This window comes from Spodoptera frugiperda, chromosome 20 (genome assembly GCF_023101765.2).
Source record: "Spodoptera frugiperda isolate SF20-4 chromosome 20, AGI-APGP_CSIRO_Sfru_2.0, whole genome shotgun sequence".
Classification (NCBI taxonomy): domain Eukaryota; kingdom Metazoa; phylum Arthropoda; class Insecta; order Lepidoptera; family Noctuidae; genus Spodoptera; species Spodoptera frugiperda.
The window spans coordinates 10219772-10241272 of NC_064231.1; the positions used below are offsets into that span (position 1 = coordinate 10219772).

The 21501-nt window shown below is 37.6% G+C and overlaps 1 protein-coding gene across 2 annotated transcripts; it reads right to left on the bottom strand.

The window, feature by feature from the left end:
- Positions 1-1413: 1413 nt before the first annotated feature.
- Positions 1414-20918, bottom strand: LOC118261878 (dual specificity protein phosphatase Mpk3-like). 2 transcript variants are annotated; one of them, XM_035572895.2, is made up of 6 exons: positions 20168-20918; positions 12035-12125; positions 4938-5118; positions 4494-4632; positions 4115-4350; positions 1414-4049 (listed from the first exon to the last, which is right to left on the bottom strand). In XM_035572895.2, exons 1-6 carry the CDS (start codon positions 20532-20534, stop codon positions 3909-3911), a joined length of 1155 nt encoding a protein of 384 aa, XP_035428788.1. In that variant the 5' UTR covers positions 20535-20918; the 3' UTR covers positions 1414-3908. The 2 variants fall into 2 exon arrangements, with proteins under 2 accessions (XP_035428788.1, XP_050557374.1); XM_050701417.1 differs by having other exon boundaries at positions 4120-4350; positions 20168-20917.
- Between the last annotated feature and the right edge of the window lie 583 nt (positions 20919-21501).

Below are 21501 nucleotides of genomic sequence, written 5' to 3' on the forward strand. Positions count from 1 at the left end.
TATATGATACTTGCGGGCCCGGCAGCAGATTCATATAATTTTATCATATATGTATTTTCAAAATGACATTACTATTTGTATATTATGCAGTCACCACTTACTTAACAGAATGTGTGTCTGAATAAGTAAAATTAAAAAACCTATATGTTTAATAAAAAGATTTAGTTTAAGGAAATTTGCAGAGAATGCATCTTTCTCGGTTTTTGCTATTTCTAGCCAGCGTGCTTCAGCAACACGTTTCGTCTTTCTATTTTTAATTTTCTTGTCGGACCTTTCCATGCCGTCAGTGTTCTGGTCCGTCTGTTGTCCTGTAATCTTGCTACATGACTTGCCCTTTTACACTTTAGTCTGAGTGTGTCTAATCTTACTTTAATATAAAGTCCTAGTACATCGTAACTATGACGTATTGTCAACCTAGACATTTCGATCAACTGTAACAACAAAATCTACACTACCCCCATACACACATATGTAAAAAAAATAGTAGCCTTTAGTAGGATTTCGGAAAGTCCTTTTTTATCTTCCAAGTATACAACAAAATAATAACGTTTTTTAATTGATAGATTAATTGAGGTTTTCGTAATTCTGGAGTATTTTATATGCACAGATAGATTTTTAACCTTATTAAATAAAAAATTGTTTGCAAGAAGGGCTGTTTTCTAAATAATCGAAACCCGAAACTCTCAGACGTATATAATGTGTATTTCCATACCCACGACTACTATGACATTTGCAAGCACTGCAATAGTGTCTCTGAATCTATTCAGCATATTACAGGCGCCTGCAAACCATAGTTCAATCAGAATATAAGTACATACATAGTACTATGATTTAGTGGCGAATATTATGCACCAAAAATTTACCTTGACAGTGCTATTCTTATCGACAGGAAAAAATGCTGTTATTTTAAGCACATGTTATATAGTCAGAAAGTTTCTATGCGAAACAGATAATATTTCTTCCACCTACATGAGTTAGCACTTGGCTTTGGCCCGTACTGACTCTCGAATATGGCCCAGAAGCTGAGCTAAGAAAAAGGAAAAGAAGAAGAATAATAATAAAGAAATAAGCGAAATCAGTCCAGCTGTTTCCGCGTAATGCGATGATCAAGAGAAATTGGGATTCATCATTTTAGTATATAAAATTAGGAGTTTATAGCCGGTATTATAAAACATTACTCAAGCGGAGATCTCTGCTCAAGCAAAGTTAGCAAGGGATGCGCGTAGTTATCTCTTCAATGTATTTACATTCCTTTTAATATATAATATGAATGTTATAAATATAAGATAAAGCAAAAAAGAAACTGGTTTGAACCAAAAACAAAAATAAAATTAACTCATATTTGCAAAGTAGTGCAAACATTATGACATGACGCATATGAAACCAAGGAAAAATAAATCAAAGAACTTGTAATAGATTAACAGTGTTTATATTTGTTTTGAGGTTAATATTACGTGTGCCTTGTGGCTTTAGGTACCTTTAGGAAAAAGCACTAAAAGATTTTCTAAAATATTATCAACATCGTCATCAGTTAACATGAGTTTCATATCATAACAGAAATGATACAATACTATATACATAACTTGTTTGTTTCCATCCAGATTGACTGCACAACGGCAACATCGAACAGACATTAGTTTGTGCACTACAATTATAATATTACGTTATATCTAGAAATATAAAATTTTACAATATATAGTGCAATTAGAAACATTCAGAATGTAAAGGCGGTTTGTACCAAAACAACTAAAATTATTTTGTTTAAACTAAAGTAACAAATATTTAGTTCTTAACGGTGGATAATAATTAATATTTCCTTATTTTCCGTGACGTAATTTTAAATGACAGTGAACTTTGGCATAATCTTCCACCTTACTAGTTTGGAAATGTGACTTACAATAACTACAACTCCGCTAAACTGGTTGTGTTCTAATATTAGTTTAACGTGGAAGATATTTATCTAAAAATAAAAGATTAACATTTTCGTTACAAAAGAAAGTAACATAAATGTTAGCTAATTTGGATCGACGTCCAAATACTACGTAATAAATTGGCATTCAATGTTAAGGAAGCGGAATCTCAATTAAGTCTTAATCTATAACAAATTTACATTGTAACAATTTTTCTACATTTCATAATCATAATTAACATACTTAATATTAAAGCTTGCCTTTCTTTTATTTACATACTATCGGTTATAACTCATGAAACTACGCAACATATAGAAAAATATATAATTATGTTCAAATTAGTAAATGATAAATGCCAATGGAAACGTCAATAGTAAAATAAAATATCACGTATTTACTGTCTTTGCCCGGCTGCGAGGCGGAGGATTTGTAAGATGCGGCTCAAGCCCGAACTCGCTAACACTTTCTGAATAATGTACAGCGGTACAGCCCGTACAGCCCTACACCGTAAGTAAGAATAACCGTCGCTAGTCGGTAAGGTTCGTTGCCGTCCCATCACAAAATATTAATATTAACTTACTAATAAAATAAACTGTACTCACGCTAATCGTAACTAACCTGCCTTTCAAGGCATAATGGCTAAAAAATAAGCTTGTACTAATCTTATTAGGCAAAGGATTGGCACATATACCACACAATTTCGAGAACCTTATAACATGTGGTTTCACTTGAAATCCAAAGAATTGTGGGAAATAATAAGACTGCTATGGCTATTCAAGTGTAATAAAACATTAAAGTGCACCGTGTCAAGGTGTTCGCACGAGAATCTCAATATATTTGTACTTGATCGTGCGACAACCCGTTACTATAGGTTTCCTGCGTGTAAGCTAGGTGCTAGGCACCTCACCATACCTCAGTAAGGAAACCAAGCTAAATAAAAATACAATACTAACGAGTTCGGGTTTTAACTGCAATGTTAAGTGTTATTGCATATTCAATATGCATTTATATAGCTAGAGTACTGCATATACTGTGTATTATAATTCATATAAAAATAGTCATATCAAGACCTTATCAATCGAACTGTTACGTAGTAGGTGTGAATTATAAATAGATTCCACACTAATTGTTACTGACCACAAACCAGAACATTTATACATTAATTGTTCTGCTGCTAATCGATTTTAAGACCAGTTGTAGTAAACTAATACAAAAATAATTTCAAATAGTCATTCATCCTATATCTGTTTTCGTATAAAATATTTATCAATTTGTAAATATATGTCGGTCGAGTGACACACGGTTGATAAGTCGGAGCCAGCAGCAGTGGTCACTAGTGTGGCGTTAAAATTGTAAATATAGTATTCATACGACCAATAGTTACGACTATATAATAATATCACACGCACGTTCGCGCACTCACTCTCATACTAATACAATATACATATATCAACAACAATGGAAGAGATATTAGAAGCCCCGTGTCATTACAATGTTCTACGAAAAAATGGACTTAATTCAATGTAAAAAAATATTATAATCGAACACTCATAATAATTCCAATCTTAACAAATAATACCTTGTATTATGTTTTTGGATTGAATGCTGTGGCACTAGTGACGTGTAGTCACCTCTTCTACACGGTGCGTCACCCTCACAGAGGTTAACCATCAATGGACAACACAACTCGTCAAATGGTTCAAAATTCTGCGAACCTAATAATAATAATATAGTACAATGCGCACTACAAAATAACTTTAAAATGATACAAAATGCATAGCGTAATGGAAGATTACTCGGGAATGCATCTCAAGTCGTACATCCAGTAGACATGTCGAACTTATAAAATTGACTTAAATTATGTATAAAGGATAATTTTACGTTAAACCGACTCACTTAGTACTAACAGATAAATCACAGCCGGCAGTCGCTACCGGCGCGGGGGGAGCGGTGCGGGAACTAGGGGGGCGGGGGCCGCTGCGGCGCCGAGAAGAACTGTCATTGCGGCGTGTCGCGCGCCGCGCTCCAGCGGTCGAACTCGATGCCCGAGTCGGGCGACACGCCCTGCGGCGCCGCGCACCCGCAGCCGGCCTCGGCGCCCCCGGCGCCCGTCTCACGCGCGCCCAGCGCCTCCAGCACCTGCGGGGACAGCACTGTATACACGCGCCCACACGCCGGCCGGGGCGGCGCGGTGCGGTGCGGACCTTACTCAGACTGGCGCTGTGCTCGTGCAGGCCCAGGTCGCGCTCGAACGAGTGCAGCTGCCGCATGAAGTGGAAGTTGGGCGCGATGTCCGTCTTGCGCGAGCGCACCAGCTCGAAGGCGTCGCGCAGACACAGGCGGTGGCGCTGCATGAGGTAGGCGAGCGTCACGGTGACGCTGCGCGACACGCCCGCCACGCAGTGCACCAGCACGCCGCAGCGCGCCGACATCGCCTCTTCTGTAGACACAAGCACTCGTATAATAACTCGCCCACCGAGCACGGCCTTACCGCTTAGCGAGAAAGATTCCTCTTTGAACGCTGCGACGGTCAACACACAAAAGTCTGGCTGGCATGGTTAAAAACAAATAGAAGAATTTTACCGATAAATCTTATGGCCTGTGGAAAGTGTACGGAGAGGTTTTGACTCCAATGGTCCGCGATGGGTATTTTCAAATAGTTGATACCGCAGCCCTCCGCTTCAAAAGTGTTGGGTAAGTCTGGGGTCACGTTCAACACATACTGTAAATACAAAAATTATTGTGTCAGCCTTTGATGAAGTTGTAAAATCGACTAATTTCGAGCTTCGAGATTATTTTCTTAGAGAGATTTAAATTAGGTGGACTTTAGCGTAATATACTTTTCTCGCTCGTTCTTTGTCTTACAATATATGTATACATATTATTCTGATTAAGTTATTGACAAATATAAACCGTTTTATAGATAACTTTGAGAGGTTTGGATTCTAATAATACTTATATAAAACGTAATGTATGACAGTGAATACAATATATAGGACGGATAAGTAAAATATTAGTAAGTGGTACCTTAATATTATGCCTAGCGAGTGCATCACAGTCCTCGCTGTTGGTGGAGTTGCCGAGGTACAGGTTGGGTAGGATCTCGATGGGGAAGTCTTGCGGGACGTGGCCGTGGGTGTCCTCGCACTCGGATGATGAGCCCGAGGACAGAGCCTCCTCGCAACCGGACCCAGAGATACGCAGCGACCTGGAACAGGCATGGCACACGTGTTATATAAACATTTCACATTCATTACCGTTATAAATATTTTAATATAGTGATATTCTGCATATTTCAAACGTCTTATTTCTGAGATTTATTATAAAAAGCCGAAAAAGTCTCGCTTCGTTCCACCTGCAAACCTGACTCCCCTTTTTACGACAGTCATATTTGCGATTGTGACAAGGACCTCGAAGCAGTTAATCTAGGAAGCAATGTTTAAGGAAGTCATAGTTCCTAAGGTAATGTAATAAAGCTAATCCTACAATTTATGCTAGTACTAAACTCTTTCATCGTTTAATAAAGAAAACTATTCATATTTACGACAATGCTTTGATATTATAGACACTCATGAACTTCATTAATCTTTAGAAACACTACTAACTGATATCGACCTTCAAGAGTGCGATATAAGCATAACGCCGGTGTAGAGCGTGGTGGTGGCGCATCCAAGCGTGTTGGTGGCTGTATGTGTGGGCATCAGGGCGACGCGGGGCGGTATCGATCGTGGGGTTGCTGAATGGGGGAGGAGGCCCGGGGGTTCACCATTCACCTGCCCCCGCGGCTCAATGGCCGCCCACGCAGCGCCGCGTCCTTACTCCTCCACCCCCTCGCGCCCCGCACCCCGCCCGCGCCCGCGGCTCCAACGCGTCTCCTCCCACGCGACACTTTTCCAAATTCGCCCTCTGAATCGTCTCGTCGCCATTCAGTTTGCTGTTTTGAAAGCAATCAAATTAGGCGAATGCGCGGCCGTCCATGCCCCGTACAGAGTACTGTTGATAGCTTGCCACCTACGCAACGATGCCAGATTCGCGGAAAGTCGCCGAATATATTGCCATATCAAGAACATTTTGTCCTCCAAATCGTTGTTACGTTTGCCTATTATATATCTACGTCATATCTGAAGGTCAACATTATAATAACTTATATTATGATAATAATATAGACTATATTTCACCAAACTTTTATTGATAGATATATTATGAAATATGATTTTTCTTTTCACATTCAAATGTTTCATTTTTACCCTGCTGCAGTTAAGGTAGGTTAAGTATTACGGATTAATATGACTAAATATAATTTACAGTTTTATTAATAATCTAATGTCAACAATGACGGACACCACATTTCGGGAGTCACATTAGTCGTAACTTACACAAGCTGTTTTGACTTTGGTTCGTCTCCTGTAATATAAGTTACAACTTGAACTTACTGGCTGTGAATTTTGAATGTTTGTTTGACAAAGACAGAAAATTGTAACATGGTATAATGTTTACCATGAATACAATTTCTTGTGTAGAAGTAATTTTAAAGACTGCAATAACTTATTTTAAAGAAATGCTGTATACCTCGTATTCGACTCATCTAACGATTCTTAGTTGCATTGCATATTGCATAATTATCGCATTGGTTCAATTATTTTACTTTTTCAGCATTGTTTTAATTTGGTGTATTTGTTCACAGCTCACAAAATTATAAATTTAATGTTGTTGTCATCAATAAAGATTTTGCGCCAAACATGCGCACAATCCAAATTGGATCAGTGTTGCGTGAGTGGTCATCAAGATAATTATTTAGTGTCGGCAGCCAGTGGGCAGCATGTACTAGGCATTAGTAGGCTCATAGTAGGTAGTGCGCAGTGCGTGGGTTGCGCGTAGGCGATCACCAGCCGACACGTCCATTCAGGGGAGCTGCCTCACCCACGCGAGCGTCGCTGTTCCGTCCGATCTCATCATGTTAACGATATACTTACACGAATTTTACCTACACGTGGGTGAACGGAGCCCTGGCTGTTACGCAAGTGCCGATTGTGAACTCAATATTCCCGATACACAAGCGTAACAAGGCTACAGTGAAATGTCACACTGCTTAAACAATGAATGTGAGCCCTCATTTAAATGCGCGCTTACTACTCGCAGCTACTTGTAGTATTGCATTGTGTAGGTGAGTGCAGCGTCGCCGTCGGTTCCATGCGAATACAATTCGTATTTGAATGGCTGCGGAGTGCGCGAGGCGGACGCCGGAAGCCGTGACACGGTCGGCCGTGTTATTAATGAACGACTCCGATACGTATGGGCGGCCGGTGCCTCCGCGAACCGACCGAATAACGAGCGCGGCCCAATGTACAGGCACGGGATGTTGTCAGCGCGCTCCGCGAGTCGGTCGGGTAACTGTGTGCACACTGGAGAGTCGGTGCGTGTGGGCGTAGGAGTGCGTGCGGTGCGCTGGCGCACAGGAATGCGGCTCGACCCACCCGCTGCCAATGACCGCCTGCAAGGGACGGTTTTTTAATGACGACTCGCTAGTTCCCATCCTGGGAGCGGTTTTAACGATTTGACTCGACCGGACAAAGCAAACGAATACGACTTAAAATAAGTTATGCATTACCTGTTTTATGTATGGTCATATAATATGTATGTATGTGTGGACGTGTGTTTATTTGGTATTGTATTTTAGCAAGTGTGTCGAGGTCGCCGCAAGCCACTCTAGAACCAACGCTACACTACAGAGTGTTGTCGAGTAGAATTAACACGACATTTTGTTTTGTTTAATTGGTACCATTGTTACTTATTTTGGTTTACCTATCTTAGAAAAAAGTTACAATAATTCGAAACGTTATTTGGGTTTGTTGTATAATTAGAAACAAGAAAATATGAAGCTTACGATGTTAAATGTACGATGTTCAAAAAACAGAATGTTTTGTAAGTGTTGAAGTAGTAAGTGTAAATTTATCCATGAGCAATGTTATGAATTTATATGGACAACATCGCGAAGAAATATACTAAAGGAAGGGACAGTGGTGGTTCTTGATTGCCAAGCGTCCAATATGTAATTTATAAAATTAGTTTCAAACAGAAATTAAATCCACAAAAAATAACTTTCCGTCTTACAAAAAAATCGGTCTTAACTACGTCCGTGGCACACCTTGTATCGTTATTATTACAAAATACGGATATCAAAAGATCAAATTATCGGTTTATCGTTCATTCTTTTATCAGTATTTGATAGAATTGTTTTCGTGTCACCGCTAAATAGGTAATTAGGTACTGTAATATTTTCTTTGTTCGGTTTTATATTTCAATCTAACTCTCAGGAAGGAAAATATTGTAGATAAACGCTTGTTTTATATTGACCTTTTTACTTATTTAGACAAGTCAGTCAATGTTAAATAACTAATAACTACAGATATAAAATCTTGCGAGTACAAAGTAAGTACAAAAGCTGTGTCAAACAAACCTAAGTCCATTTTTTGTCACCGATTAATAGACATATGTATATACAAATAAAACAATAAATTTAATGTTTTACCGGTTTTCGTTAAACAAATCCTTAGTATCAGTGGTAAACTTTGTTCTATAATAAAAGTATCAGACAACGGTTTAACCAGGTTAAAACCTAACCAAAACCATATTTTGTATCTGGGTGAAATAAGTTTGTATGAACATGAATTAAATAACATTGAATGATTAAAAATGGCAATATAAAAATATAGCTCGTCACCGACCGTGACCGTGTACGGATTAATTCGTGAATGAACTCACGCGGAGCGAGGACTGCCTTGACGTCAACAACGATGACGTCACGTCAACGATAACCTGCCGCCAACCGCGGTCGCGTCGACCAGGATCTACGGATGTCATCATTCGTACACGATGACATCACAACAAATACTTAATTAACTTTTCTTGGAACAATATTTAACTCTTCAGTGAAATTACTGGAAACAAACAACATTGCAAGTGAAACGAATAATATTAATTAATTGTTGTAATAAGTATTTTTCATTCACAAACAAATAATCTTAGTAGGTACCTACCTGATACTGAAATATAAAGATTATCTATGGATGAAAATTAGATATCACATTATTATCAAATAGGGATGCTGACGTCAGCTTTTCTCAGATAATAAAGCGACGCACGTCATTCTCGTCTTTTATTTTGTAACCACAGTAAATCATTGTATGAAGATTTAATTAGAGAACCATGGAGTTTCTGAATATCTATTTATATAATGTGCGTAGGCGGCATCGTAATTATATTTCGTCCTGTTGTTCAAAGCGTACAACGTTAAAACGTTGTTTTTAAAATGTTTGAAAATAGAACATTGTTATAAGTTAGACGAACAGGTATATCGGGCAAAGGCCTTCCCGTTAGGCCTACCTAACTAATTCGTGCGTGTTTAGTTCGTCCGGGGCCGGGAGCTGGCTGGCGGAGGCCCTGAGTGGGCCTGTAGCGCGATGCCGCGTCAGCGTGGGAGTCGTTACATTTACACCATTAATTTGAATGTGGCTATTTATAGTTCGGTTGAGTATTATATCGTGAAAGGTAGCAGTCAAACAACCCACGCGATCAGAAGCGGATGCTTGCAAATCACAGTTGAAAGAAAATAATTCGGGAAATACTAAATATATTACATCCTTTATATTCATAGCATATGCTCCGATTCAGCGGAAAACTCATCGATTACTTTGCCTACGCAAAACACTAAAACAATATTTAGATTATAGCTATTTTGTAACCAGTTACTGCAACCCTGATGACTAATAGTATTTTGTATAGCGGCATGAGTATCAATATAGAAACATTAGGCGGTGATGTCACGCGTCACAAGTTGCCATTCACAGAGTCCGTTCATTAACATCGTGTGCCGAACACCTACAATGATTTGCGAAGCGAAAAACTGAAGCAGTAAACAGAGACCGTGCGCCGTGCGTTCACCGCATGCGCGCTGTCTGCATGAATGGAACGCACTCCATTGAGCGCAAGGCTCCGTTTCACCGCTTCTAATGCAATACGCCAATTACGTGTTTAGGTAACTGCACACTTACAGCGCGGTCGTGGCGTAGACGGTGCTCGTCACCGTTCTAAATGATGAATGAGTTTATTAACCAACACTTTTTATTCAGCCGACTGCAATGCGGCGGCAGCGACATCAAGGTTTTTTACCTTTGTACAATCAATTGGCCAACCAAACTTTGAACTGGTTGTGCAAAATACTTATGGAATTACTTTAATACTAGATATTTAATTTAAATCAAATTCGAACGTTTTAGAAACGTTTACCAAAGTAAGGTTTCAGCTCATTTATGATAAGACTGTTAAATAGACTTTGTTAGCAGTGTCGTATTAAAATGTACCTACAACTCCAGCTGAACAAATTATACAGCCTCATGAATGAAATATTTGACATTGACAAGATATTCGCACGTGCACTGTTAAGTCAGTTACGGCTATGTGTAGTACGCACCGACTAGGTATAAGTAGTTATCTACTATTTACTCTTTAGGGACAGTCTCTTTGCGTGTGCCATCTTGTGTCCCTAGAAAAGCGACTCAATTTAGTTTTTTGTTCATTTGTTTTTCCTGTTTTCATTTTGAATGTAGGTAAAAAAGGTTAACAGATTATTTCTTGATAAGTGATAAATATTTCATGTGTAAATTCAAAATGTTGTACATTTAAATTTATTATTCTGTAAGTTTCGATCAACCATATAACTAACTAGTTAGTAGATACACAATCGGCGACAATAAATGTCCTCACAAAAAACAATTTGTGGTTAGTTCGATTGTTGAAAAATATGACTTTTTATAGATCGATATAGATATTTTCTAGATCAAAGTCCTAATGTAACAACTACTAACCAGTAGTTGGATAACCGTCCAAATAATTAATATAAGTATTAACATTATATTTCTATACATCATCATTATTCTTACTGACTGAGTAACAAAGGCTCGAGCGGTACGAAGGAAGCGGTGTTTGCACTTTATGAGTAACATTCTGTCATCGTCACCGATACTGAGAAATCTTATTTTATGATTCGATGTCTTGGTATATGCAACCCACGGAGTAAAAACTAAATTCAGGTAAATACAAAATAATTTAACCAACTTTACCAGTTAATTTAATTGGAACACATAAGAAAGGTTCTATTAGTAATCATTAATTAATTGAGATGTTTAACGATTATAAACAACGCATTTGTTGAAATAGTTATAAAGCGGACTTTCAACATACAATTGCTTCACACGAGATCAACTCGTCAACAACATTATATTGAGAAAGTCCGTCGTATCGTATCGTATCCAGTCTCGCCGGAATCGGTTCGGACACTTTTTCCATCGAAGTGAAAAACCTTCTCACGCGCAAATCTGGTTCCCACGCGTAAGTTTCCTCGTTCTCTCAATTGAGCGAGGCGGCCTGCTCAGAATTTCAATTCTAATGATTTCCTTGATATAATATGTACTTGTATGTACTAGCTGCACGCTCGATTTTATCATGACTGTGATATTATTATCAACATTTTTTTCTAGTTTTATTATGTGCATTTAAGTAAGAGATAACTTCATGTGTTGCGCCATTTAAAGTAATGAAGCCATTTTAACGTGAAAACATAATGTGTAGAGCTGTTGAAATTTTCGTGGATCACCCCCGATGGAGATGGATAAGTTTTACATATACACCTCTACCTCCAGACTATACCTCTGAGAATAAGCTATCTTGAACATCCTCTATACCTAAGCATAACACGTAAACTCCATTACCTGACCGTGTACACCCACGAGCCTCGACGAATGTGCCTGTTGTCCTTACCAATTTTATATTTTTAAATTACTTGTTATTAAATTGACGCTTATTAAAGACATAAATGAAGCTCTGCATGATTGGAATGACTTACGCGGAAGCAAATAGTCAAATGTGCAGACATTCTTAGTGGAGCCAATACACCAATTACCAAGAAAAGCTATTAATGCAGCTTACGCTTAGACATTTCTGAGATCAGTTAACTATTTTACAGATAAAACATTAATTCATTAAATGAGTGCGATTTAAAACATTACATTTGTAGACACTTAAGTTTGAATTAGTATGTGTATAAGTATTAGTTGAATGATACTGACCGTAGACCCATGAGTGGAAGATGTGGTACATGCTGAGCACCAGCCTCGCTGCACCATTCGGGGTAAGCGCGTCGAAACTCCTCAAAATCTCCTATTGGGACAAAGAATAAAATTAATAAAACTCAAGCTTATTATTTATTTATGATGTTCACATCTGAAAATAATTGATACTTATAATAGCCTGAACTTTTCAAATTTAGATATTATACAGAATGTGAAAAGATACGCCTTCGCCTTCAGTTGCCTACGTTTCATAGACGACTATTTAATCAATAAATACTATTAGCATGATCAATCACCTCATTATTTAGTAATGATAAACAACAGTTAACTATCACTTAAAAGTAGGATTTCGCTTTAACCAAATCGCATAGAATAAGGTGCAGATGTGAAAGAGAAGGCTAGATTTAACGCTTTGACTGTTCCACTTAAACCAATACGCGATTTATCCTCATCTGAGTAAGCATTTAATAATTTCCGAGTATGACTAAAGACGAAACTATGTATACTTTGAGCCCGATGCACACGGAGTTCATGGTATTCTCTCTCATCTATTATACTATTATAAATGAATCGCTGGATGTGTTACTAAGCGCAAATCTGGACAACGTCTGAACCGATTTCGTCAGGTAATTCTTTATCTGGTGAGTACGCAGAAAGTTGGAGGTTTGAATTCGTCTCTTCGAAATATGCCACACCAAAACATATAACCAGCCAGTTAGATAGATGTGCGGTATAATGATGCCAAAAATGATGATCTTTTCAGATCAGTTTTTCTTAGGTTATGCTATATTTTTGTCGAGAACCCTTGATGTAAATCTGTAGAAGTGTATTCAACTTATAGTACATTAATTTCGTGCATTAATTACAGCGTCGTTCACAAAGATACGCGACAAACAAACCTAGTATCAGAAAATATATTTTCTTGGTGCGAGTTACGGGGATCGTAATTTTAATGAGGAAACCTCGGTTGTTGAATATTTTACTATGACGTATTTTCTAAACAACGAAGACCTCTTGACTTTTGGAAAATCTTCAGAATATTTTATGGTAAAGGTCATGCTTTTATTTGTTTGAGTTGAAATGTTACCCAACCTACACATTTTATTCCCACAGCTTTAATAACTTTTACAAAGTGGAGACAACTAACTGGGAGGATCTTATCGAGCACTTGTAACTTGATTACATTTTACATTTCATAAATAAATTTCATGACTCGATAAGTATTTAGACTCGAAAATTGTTCCTCAGAGTCGTACGACATGCTGGTGGGTGCACGCCAAAGCGGATAACGCAGCGTTTCCGTCGCGTTCGGCCGCTTCCTGTCGTCCACTGTTCAGCCCACGATTGTGATGCTAATAACGCTCCCATTATGTCCATCACATTCCTATAAGAGGTATATCTAATAGTCACGACATCGACAGCCCATTATTGACGCCCATTCAATATCCTTCGCATACGATATCATTTGTGGTTGAACAGTTAAACGACGTTTATCGCTGAAATGGAGGTCGTGAAAATACAAGTTTCTGTAATAAGTAAACAGCTCAAGATCCTTAACTATTCTAGTAAAGCACGAGCTAATTATGTTGTTGTTAAATTCGCGTAGTGTGTAGTTAAGACAGCATTGATTGATAATAAAATATTCATCGAACTTATAAATCCCATGAATCTGAATTGTTTATTGTATCTCTATTATCATAAGTACGAATTTGATATCAGTTATCAGTAAGAGGTATAGGGGTGCCAATTTGTTACTCCCACATTAAATATGGGCCATTAGGTGAGCTGCAGGCCTAGCAAGCAGGCTGGCATCACGCAGCCGCGGGACGGTGCGGGGGAGAGGCAGGCGGCGGCTCGGCATCGATCCGATGACTCATCGCGGCCCATTCATCCGCCGCACTCAATGAACCCGTCGTACCCTCCTCCACGTCTCTGACACCCCCCCCCTACTTTCCACGCTCGTCCTCGGTAGCAAGGACTCCATAAAATTCACCCCTCGCCGAGCAAACCCAATCCTTCAGCCCGCTACACCCACACAATATAAACGTGATTGTTTCGCACACATTTAGCACCCACTCCAGACCGTCTACAAACATTCATGCAACGAATAAATTCAACCTTAAATGTAATTTTTAGGTATTCTGATTATTTATATTTGAGATTTGGACATTGTGGCCTCAATAGTTCAAGAAGACCGTGGATATTACGGTCTGGTATCATATGTAGTGATGAGATGTAGAAATACGTATGGCACAGCCGAGCATGCATGGTGTCGACGGCGCGGCAGTCGGCACGCGGGGAGGCGCTGGCGTGGCGTGGGTGGCAGGTGTGGACTGCGGGGAGGCCTTGGCCCGGCTCGCGGCCCGCGTCCTTCCAGCCACGTTTATCAACAACCTTGTGCGATTTTAACTACCCAATACATAATTACGTAGACTTGTGAACTATTTATTTAATACAGAATTGGGTTTTTATTGCTGTTTTTTGGTGCGATTTAAAAAGGTACAGAATGATTATTTATTCTTTTCAGTTTCTCTCAATGCAATTTTTTATTGTTTGCACGAGGTAAAATACCCATGTGAGTTTCCAATTTCACATAGTTAGTTAAACCGTATTATCAGATTGTATTTATTAAACTTTAATACTATCTTACATCATTGATCAAGCAAGATCATTGAGCCACAGTGCAGTTATTGAATGGGTTGAAGCGAAAGCGTTTGTCATTGATAATATTCTGAGGCATCTTTAAATAGACTTTAATCAAGCCTGTTGGAACAATTTAAACCAATTTACTAAGGTTGGTGGGCGACTTATAAATATGATTGCACATCGGCTGCTATTGAATGTTATTCGAGTTGGGTCAATTAAATCCATTCACAATGATCGTGACCAACAAGTGAATGACATAAACATTTTAACCTTTTATAATCAATTCATCATCAACCAATGCTGGAGAACCACTTTGTACTACAATTTGGGACACCATCTCCTATTCCTACAAAACTTATAATGCTTATGTCTTACGAAAGCAATAGAGAAATAACGTTGTAATAAATAAATAACGTTCGGTAAAATTCTGGGAATGAAGCAGATTGACGTCACTCCCAACTATTTGATTCAGGTTCTTAGAATCGACGGGATGGGAGTTTTGGATTTCAAGGCGATATCACGAAAATAGATATTCTGGTTGTACTTACAAAAATGTATCTATACAAAAGTTAACGAAATCGCCCACGCACTTGTGAGGAGATGGCTATGTTAAGATTTCAAAATAAATAGAAAAATTAACTTGTTTATAATATTAAAGGAATAAAATATGAACCTTGATGCTGTTATTGTATAACGACGTCACCCAGATAAGTTGAATAAGTCACCAAATGTACCCAGTGAGGCTTTTTAAGCAGAATGAGTGATGATGGAGGGATGAAGTCCATTTACGTCATCGGGAACTTTGGAGTCAAAAGTCAACATTGTAATTATAATGAATACTATAAATGTTGAAATTATTTATTCATCATTTTAAATAGACGACGCGATGACACCACAATTAATAATAAACTTTAGCGTTTTCTGGATGTAGGTAATGTAGCTAGTAGCTATATCTAGTTCACTAACCGCAAAGGCTTAATTTCCTGTCCATTAATGAAGGTAGGTATGTTTGTTTGCCAGAGTATTGAATTATAAATGGTCAGGCTCGGGACATGTTGCATTAATTGACTGTCGGCTCGATTTCAAGCTGATAATGAGTGTGGCGCCGTCGACGGCTGTCCGCCAGATAGTCTCCTGATAATCGTATCAGTGTATTACATCGCATTGCACCCCGACTAATATCGCGCTTCCAGCTGACAATAAATTACAATAATAGGACTTTGCTTGTTGTACGTTAACATCTAATTTATGGACCATATTCAAATGTACACGAGCGTTAACAAATTGGTGACCTTTACGTGCTTTTACGGCGTAACAAGTTGCCATTTTTTATTCGAAGTCACTGTAGCGAGACCTGACATAAATAAAATCAGAATACAATACGCAGCACAAAATAGTAATCCGCGGATTGGATATTACATCAGCACATAAAAACTGTCAATGCCAATGTTACGCCTTCCGATACATAGGTACTTGTTTATACGCACTCCACTTAGGGTTGCCAACTTTTTTTACAAGAAATAAAGTATATTTAGGTCTGAGAAGGAAAGTAAACAGTATTTTAGAAAAATTAACAGTATTTTATTTTTTTATTGTTTTAAAGACATCAGCTTCTCGCACAACTTATCAATTTAGAATCATTTTTAAAAGCTTCGTACAAGACAATCAAAACTAAAATTAAAATAAATAGCTCATGATTATCAATGATCCAATATTGATTGCTATTTATGTGGCCGCTCAGCTACCTCATCTCCACAAGAACTACTTATATGTACATATATCAAACGTATACACGTTTATTTTGTTTCGATGAGATGATAAAACCATAAGACAAATACATAATTATTTTCATGTGGAGGACCATTCATGTGGATTATTCCAACGCAGTCTACTTTAATGGAATTCCGCTTCCCTTTTCCATTTGCTTTTCCTCTATGATCACATTATTATCATATTTATTCGCGTGAGCCATCCACTCCAACCAGATGCACACGATTTCCTCTACGATTATAAATGTTAAGCCCCAAAGAGTTTACATTCAAAGCGGAGCTCGCTCACAACATCCTGTTGTTCGCAAGCACGTGCCATTTATTTTATGATCGCGCTGCTCCGTATTCAGACACTTCAGATGGGCAATACTGTCCAATTTAGATCAAATAAGGAAATATTTTAATAACAATATTATAATTATGTTATAAACACATTTAATCGGGAGGCCTTGTATATTTTTTATTAATGTTAAATAACTATTATAATTAATTAGTTAGTCGATGTAACAGTATCCGTGCACAGAAAACTAAAAACCTACCTATAGTAGAGTAACTAGATACAAAAATAAAGAGGGCAGATAAACACGTCGTCTTACGTAGTTATTTAAAATTTTTGGGTCATACTATGTTTATGATATTTTACACTCGCATTATAAAGTCAGTTTACGCACCAAGTTGAAATTGACAGGACGTGAGTGAAACGGGAACTTATTAATAAAATTGCGGCGCTCTTCCGTCCGACGAAGACTGAAGCAGCAGCTCATTGCATCCGGTCTGTTTGATCATCCAGACTATATTTGATTTATACACACTATTAAAGAGATGTAAGTTTTGAACTGAGAAATTTAGATGTAAGCTTTCATCAGAGTGAAGAAATAAAGCGAGGTTAATGTTGATAATAATCGAAATATTTTTTTAATTAAAAAATAATACGTCTATGAATGCCTATCGTTGATTGTGGCATTGGAGATGTAAAGGGGCAACTCCCAATTTGTTAGCATAAACGTTTACGTTGGCCTTTTTTTTCGGGTGGAAAGTCATTCAATGACTTCTCCCGCCTCGGGCGAGGCGAGAAGGAGTGTCACTTACTGATTAAAAACCACCCCGTTCCTACTTTTGCTTTTCGAGCCGGAGCCCTGGTAACCAGCTAGGTAATCTGCAGTTCCGGGTCGGCATCAGCCCTACTGGGCCCTATTTGTGGTGACTTTCCATTATTTAGAAACTTCACATTTCATTCAACCACCTCAACGATATTTTTATTATAGGTAACTACATTAAACAGAAAATTAATGAACTATTAAACTGCCTTCGTTTGCCAGTCCAGAAAATAACTGTGTTGGTACTTGGTACAAACAAGCGCATTCGAGACGGTGCGGTGATTATAATCTAACGTCTCGCATTGAGGAGCACAATAAGTAGTCGACTTCCTCTCCCACGTTTGGAGGAGCGGATGCCTCGACTTGCGACCTCCGGCATGCCTCTTACGCCCCTCACACATATTTAAACTAAAACAGATTGAATCCAAGACGGTTCATAATATTCTATATTGATAACCGGATCATCTCACGCTAATTTAGGTTCGTGTTTCTGATAATGCAATGAAACCTGATGCGATTATAATAATATATCACTTTAATTGATAACTACAAGATCTATTTGTATTCGAGTTTTAATAAACTCACCTAACTAAATATCCCCTTGTTTCTTTTATAAATTTTAATGTAACTAGCAAACAAAAAAACATTATAAATTGCGATATGTTCCTATATTCGGCAATCTCTTTATCGAAATATTTTAAATCGTTACATTTGCGTGATGAGTATTTCATAATTCGAATACGTCGCTTTCAAATTCAAAGATAGATAAGTATCAAGAAGTTTTTGTCAATGAATATTATGAAACGGTTCCTCGGCGTGGCAACCGGTATTACGTGTATACCACTAAGTTAGGTAATAATTTACTGAATGAACGCCGTCGTGAGAACAACACATAGGTAGAGACTATTTGATCCATTACAGTCTGTGCTATGACTGATTCAAATCGCTCTATACATTGAAATCACTCTCTACCCTGTACATTTTCTGGAGCTGCGGAATACCTAGTGGGTTTACCGGGTCTCCGGCTTAAAGCAGCAGTAGGAATGGGGTGGTTTTTTAGTCAGTAAGAGTCTGACACTCCCTCTTGCTTCACCCAAGGCGAATGAAGTCATTGGATGATTTTGTTCCTTTAATAAAACCCCTGTACATTTATGTTACTTGACATATTATATGTAGGTATTTGATGTAGCTTCAATAGGAGATTGTCTTTTTCTAAAGGCTTCTCGGTCTAGTGTTGTGTTAGGAAAGTCATTACAACATACAGGCTCCCATTTTCTACTTTGACATTTCTTGTTTCTAATTACTTTGACCATTTTCATTTTAACTTGAACAAATTATCTACAATACTGCCAATAATTGTACAGTGATGACTGAGAATGTTTCTTTGATTTTTTCATATTTTAATAGTTATGTTTATGTCAAAATATAAATGGTCATAGTAATTATAAATGTCACATCAGAGAATGGCCGATAAGTGGAATAGATAGACAGTTGTTTTTAAGTAGTTATGCAATTTCATTTTGTCAAAAAAAAATATTCTTTGAAATGGTATGCAAATGTTGATTGGGACCAGTATTATAGCCTGCATTCTTGAGACATGAATAATTACTTCTATTAGAAAGGGTTTTTGTATGATAAAATACTTTTATTTGAAATAGGTATGAAACTAATTTTGAATAAAATCAATATAGAATCCTTTAGAATTCCTCAATATAAAATAAATTGATATTGGGATACTCTAACAGAGTTATATATAAAATATTACATTAATATTACAAAATATTACATTAATACTGATTTATTAATTGCCTTTAATTTCATTCTGGCATGTGAATAATTGGTACCTACATCTGAATAGGGAAAAATAAAAGGAGATTGGGAAGTGACGGGTCCAACTATAAATGGTTGAGATATATCTAAATGTTCTACAATTTAAAAGGATTATTGTTCAATATGTAGATTCTAGGCACCAAAATATTTCGATTACCATGTGGTTTAGAGACTTTAAGTTATGGTATAATTGATGAACATTATTTAGTGCAATGTGACTAAATATGATTGAAATTTCTGAACATAATTTAAGGTATCCACTTTCAATAGAGTATCATTTGCCTTTATAAATTGTACAGTCTATAATCATGCAATTAATGCATTCAAGTGGACATTACACAAAGAGTGCACACATAATCACATCCAATCACCTACAAACTACATGTTACTTATTTCCCCAAAAAATGATAGCATTGGCATATGAATCAATTATTTCATATCTCAGATAATGTACGATAAATATTGTCAATCATCAGACTGTGAAGATAAAGAATGATTTTCAAGTTTATGTAGAATATGAATGAATGTAAACACACCTAGTAGAGCACAAAGTACCAACGTGCATATGAATATGTTTCCATATAAGGTGTGAATTGGTAAAGTGAGACGGGACGGACTGTGCTCACACTATCATGTAAATATTTGGCTGAGCATCAATGTGCAGATTTTAGGAGAAACATACAAGGCAGCAATCTGTCCTGCTGTTTCATACCATCCATGTCCCATTATGTGGAAAGGGTATAGGTAATGTTAGACTAGTTAGGTAAGACAAGAAGCATACAACATACCTTCAAGGCAGACGACCTGCACGCCATCTTGCTTTAGCCTCCGCAGCAGGATTCCATGAACAGAGTCGGGGTCCCGTGGAACTCCGTCTCCGTACAACACGAATATGCCTCGTGTACGGCAATGCGTGATCCTTGCCTTTAGCTCTTTACACTGAACTGTGGACACGAGCTCGATCTTCCCCGCCGCCAATCGTCGCAACATAATACTCGGTATCGAAAAGTTCACTGCGGAGCGGATGTGAGATATTGAGTACTCATTGGAACCGCGACAGTCTATGAGCACCGTGTCTCTCTCGTCGGACCGTAACTTCGCCAACAACCACTCCTTCGACACCAGGTCGCACTCGCATTCAGAATCTGTAGGCATGTTGTAATTACAACGTCCCCCTATGTTTACACGAGCCCTTTGCGACTTACAATCGCCTGTTGCACTAATACATGTAAGTCTTACAAATTGAGTTCATAAACACCGTCATTATTATTACACTAGTTAATAAAGAATCCGAAATAACTATACTATAAACTGAAGAAAGCCATTTAGAATAAACACAACAGTAATGTAACGTTCACCGCGGGCGATCCAGGCGCTTGACTTGACGGTGAAGCAAAACGCAACAACGACCGAACCGAACGAACAAGCGGGAGGGTGTGAAGGGTTGAGGGGCAAGGTGGGCAGTGTGGGAAGTGAAAAAAACAACGAGCGGGCGAAGCGTCCGTCCGTCGCGTCGGCGCGTATGTCGCTCTCGCTCTCGCTCAAGCAAGTCGTAAAATCGAATAACAGATACTACTGTAAACTCTTTTGACATGTCTTATAGTCGATTTAATCGATTATTATCAAACAGATCAATATTATCATTTTTTTACTGGAATAAACGCTCAGGATAAACATTATTGATATTACAAACTATACTTATTAGTAATTAAATAAACTAAAGAGTAAATAGTAATCTTAATAACTATGATAATTTTGAATGTTTTTTTAAATAAAACATTTAAAAATGTATTCAACAAGTATGATAAATTAATTAATGAGAAAAATAACTATGACGAAAATATCTACAACTTAAAATTAATAAGAAATAAAAATTAACTTAAAGCATTAATAGAAAAGTAATCCTCATCGGAGTCGTAAAGTAGGGTGTCTAAAAGATTGGCAACATTATCATGTTCAATGGCAATGCTTAACCTACGACCAAAGCAGTAGTCAGCCTTTCAATCTTTAGTTATTAAAAAAATAATAGAACAAAAATATACCCATAGAAGTTTATGTTTATAGCATTTTCAGATTATGTCAATAAAAACATAAACACACTTGTAATTTATGTTGATGCAAA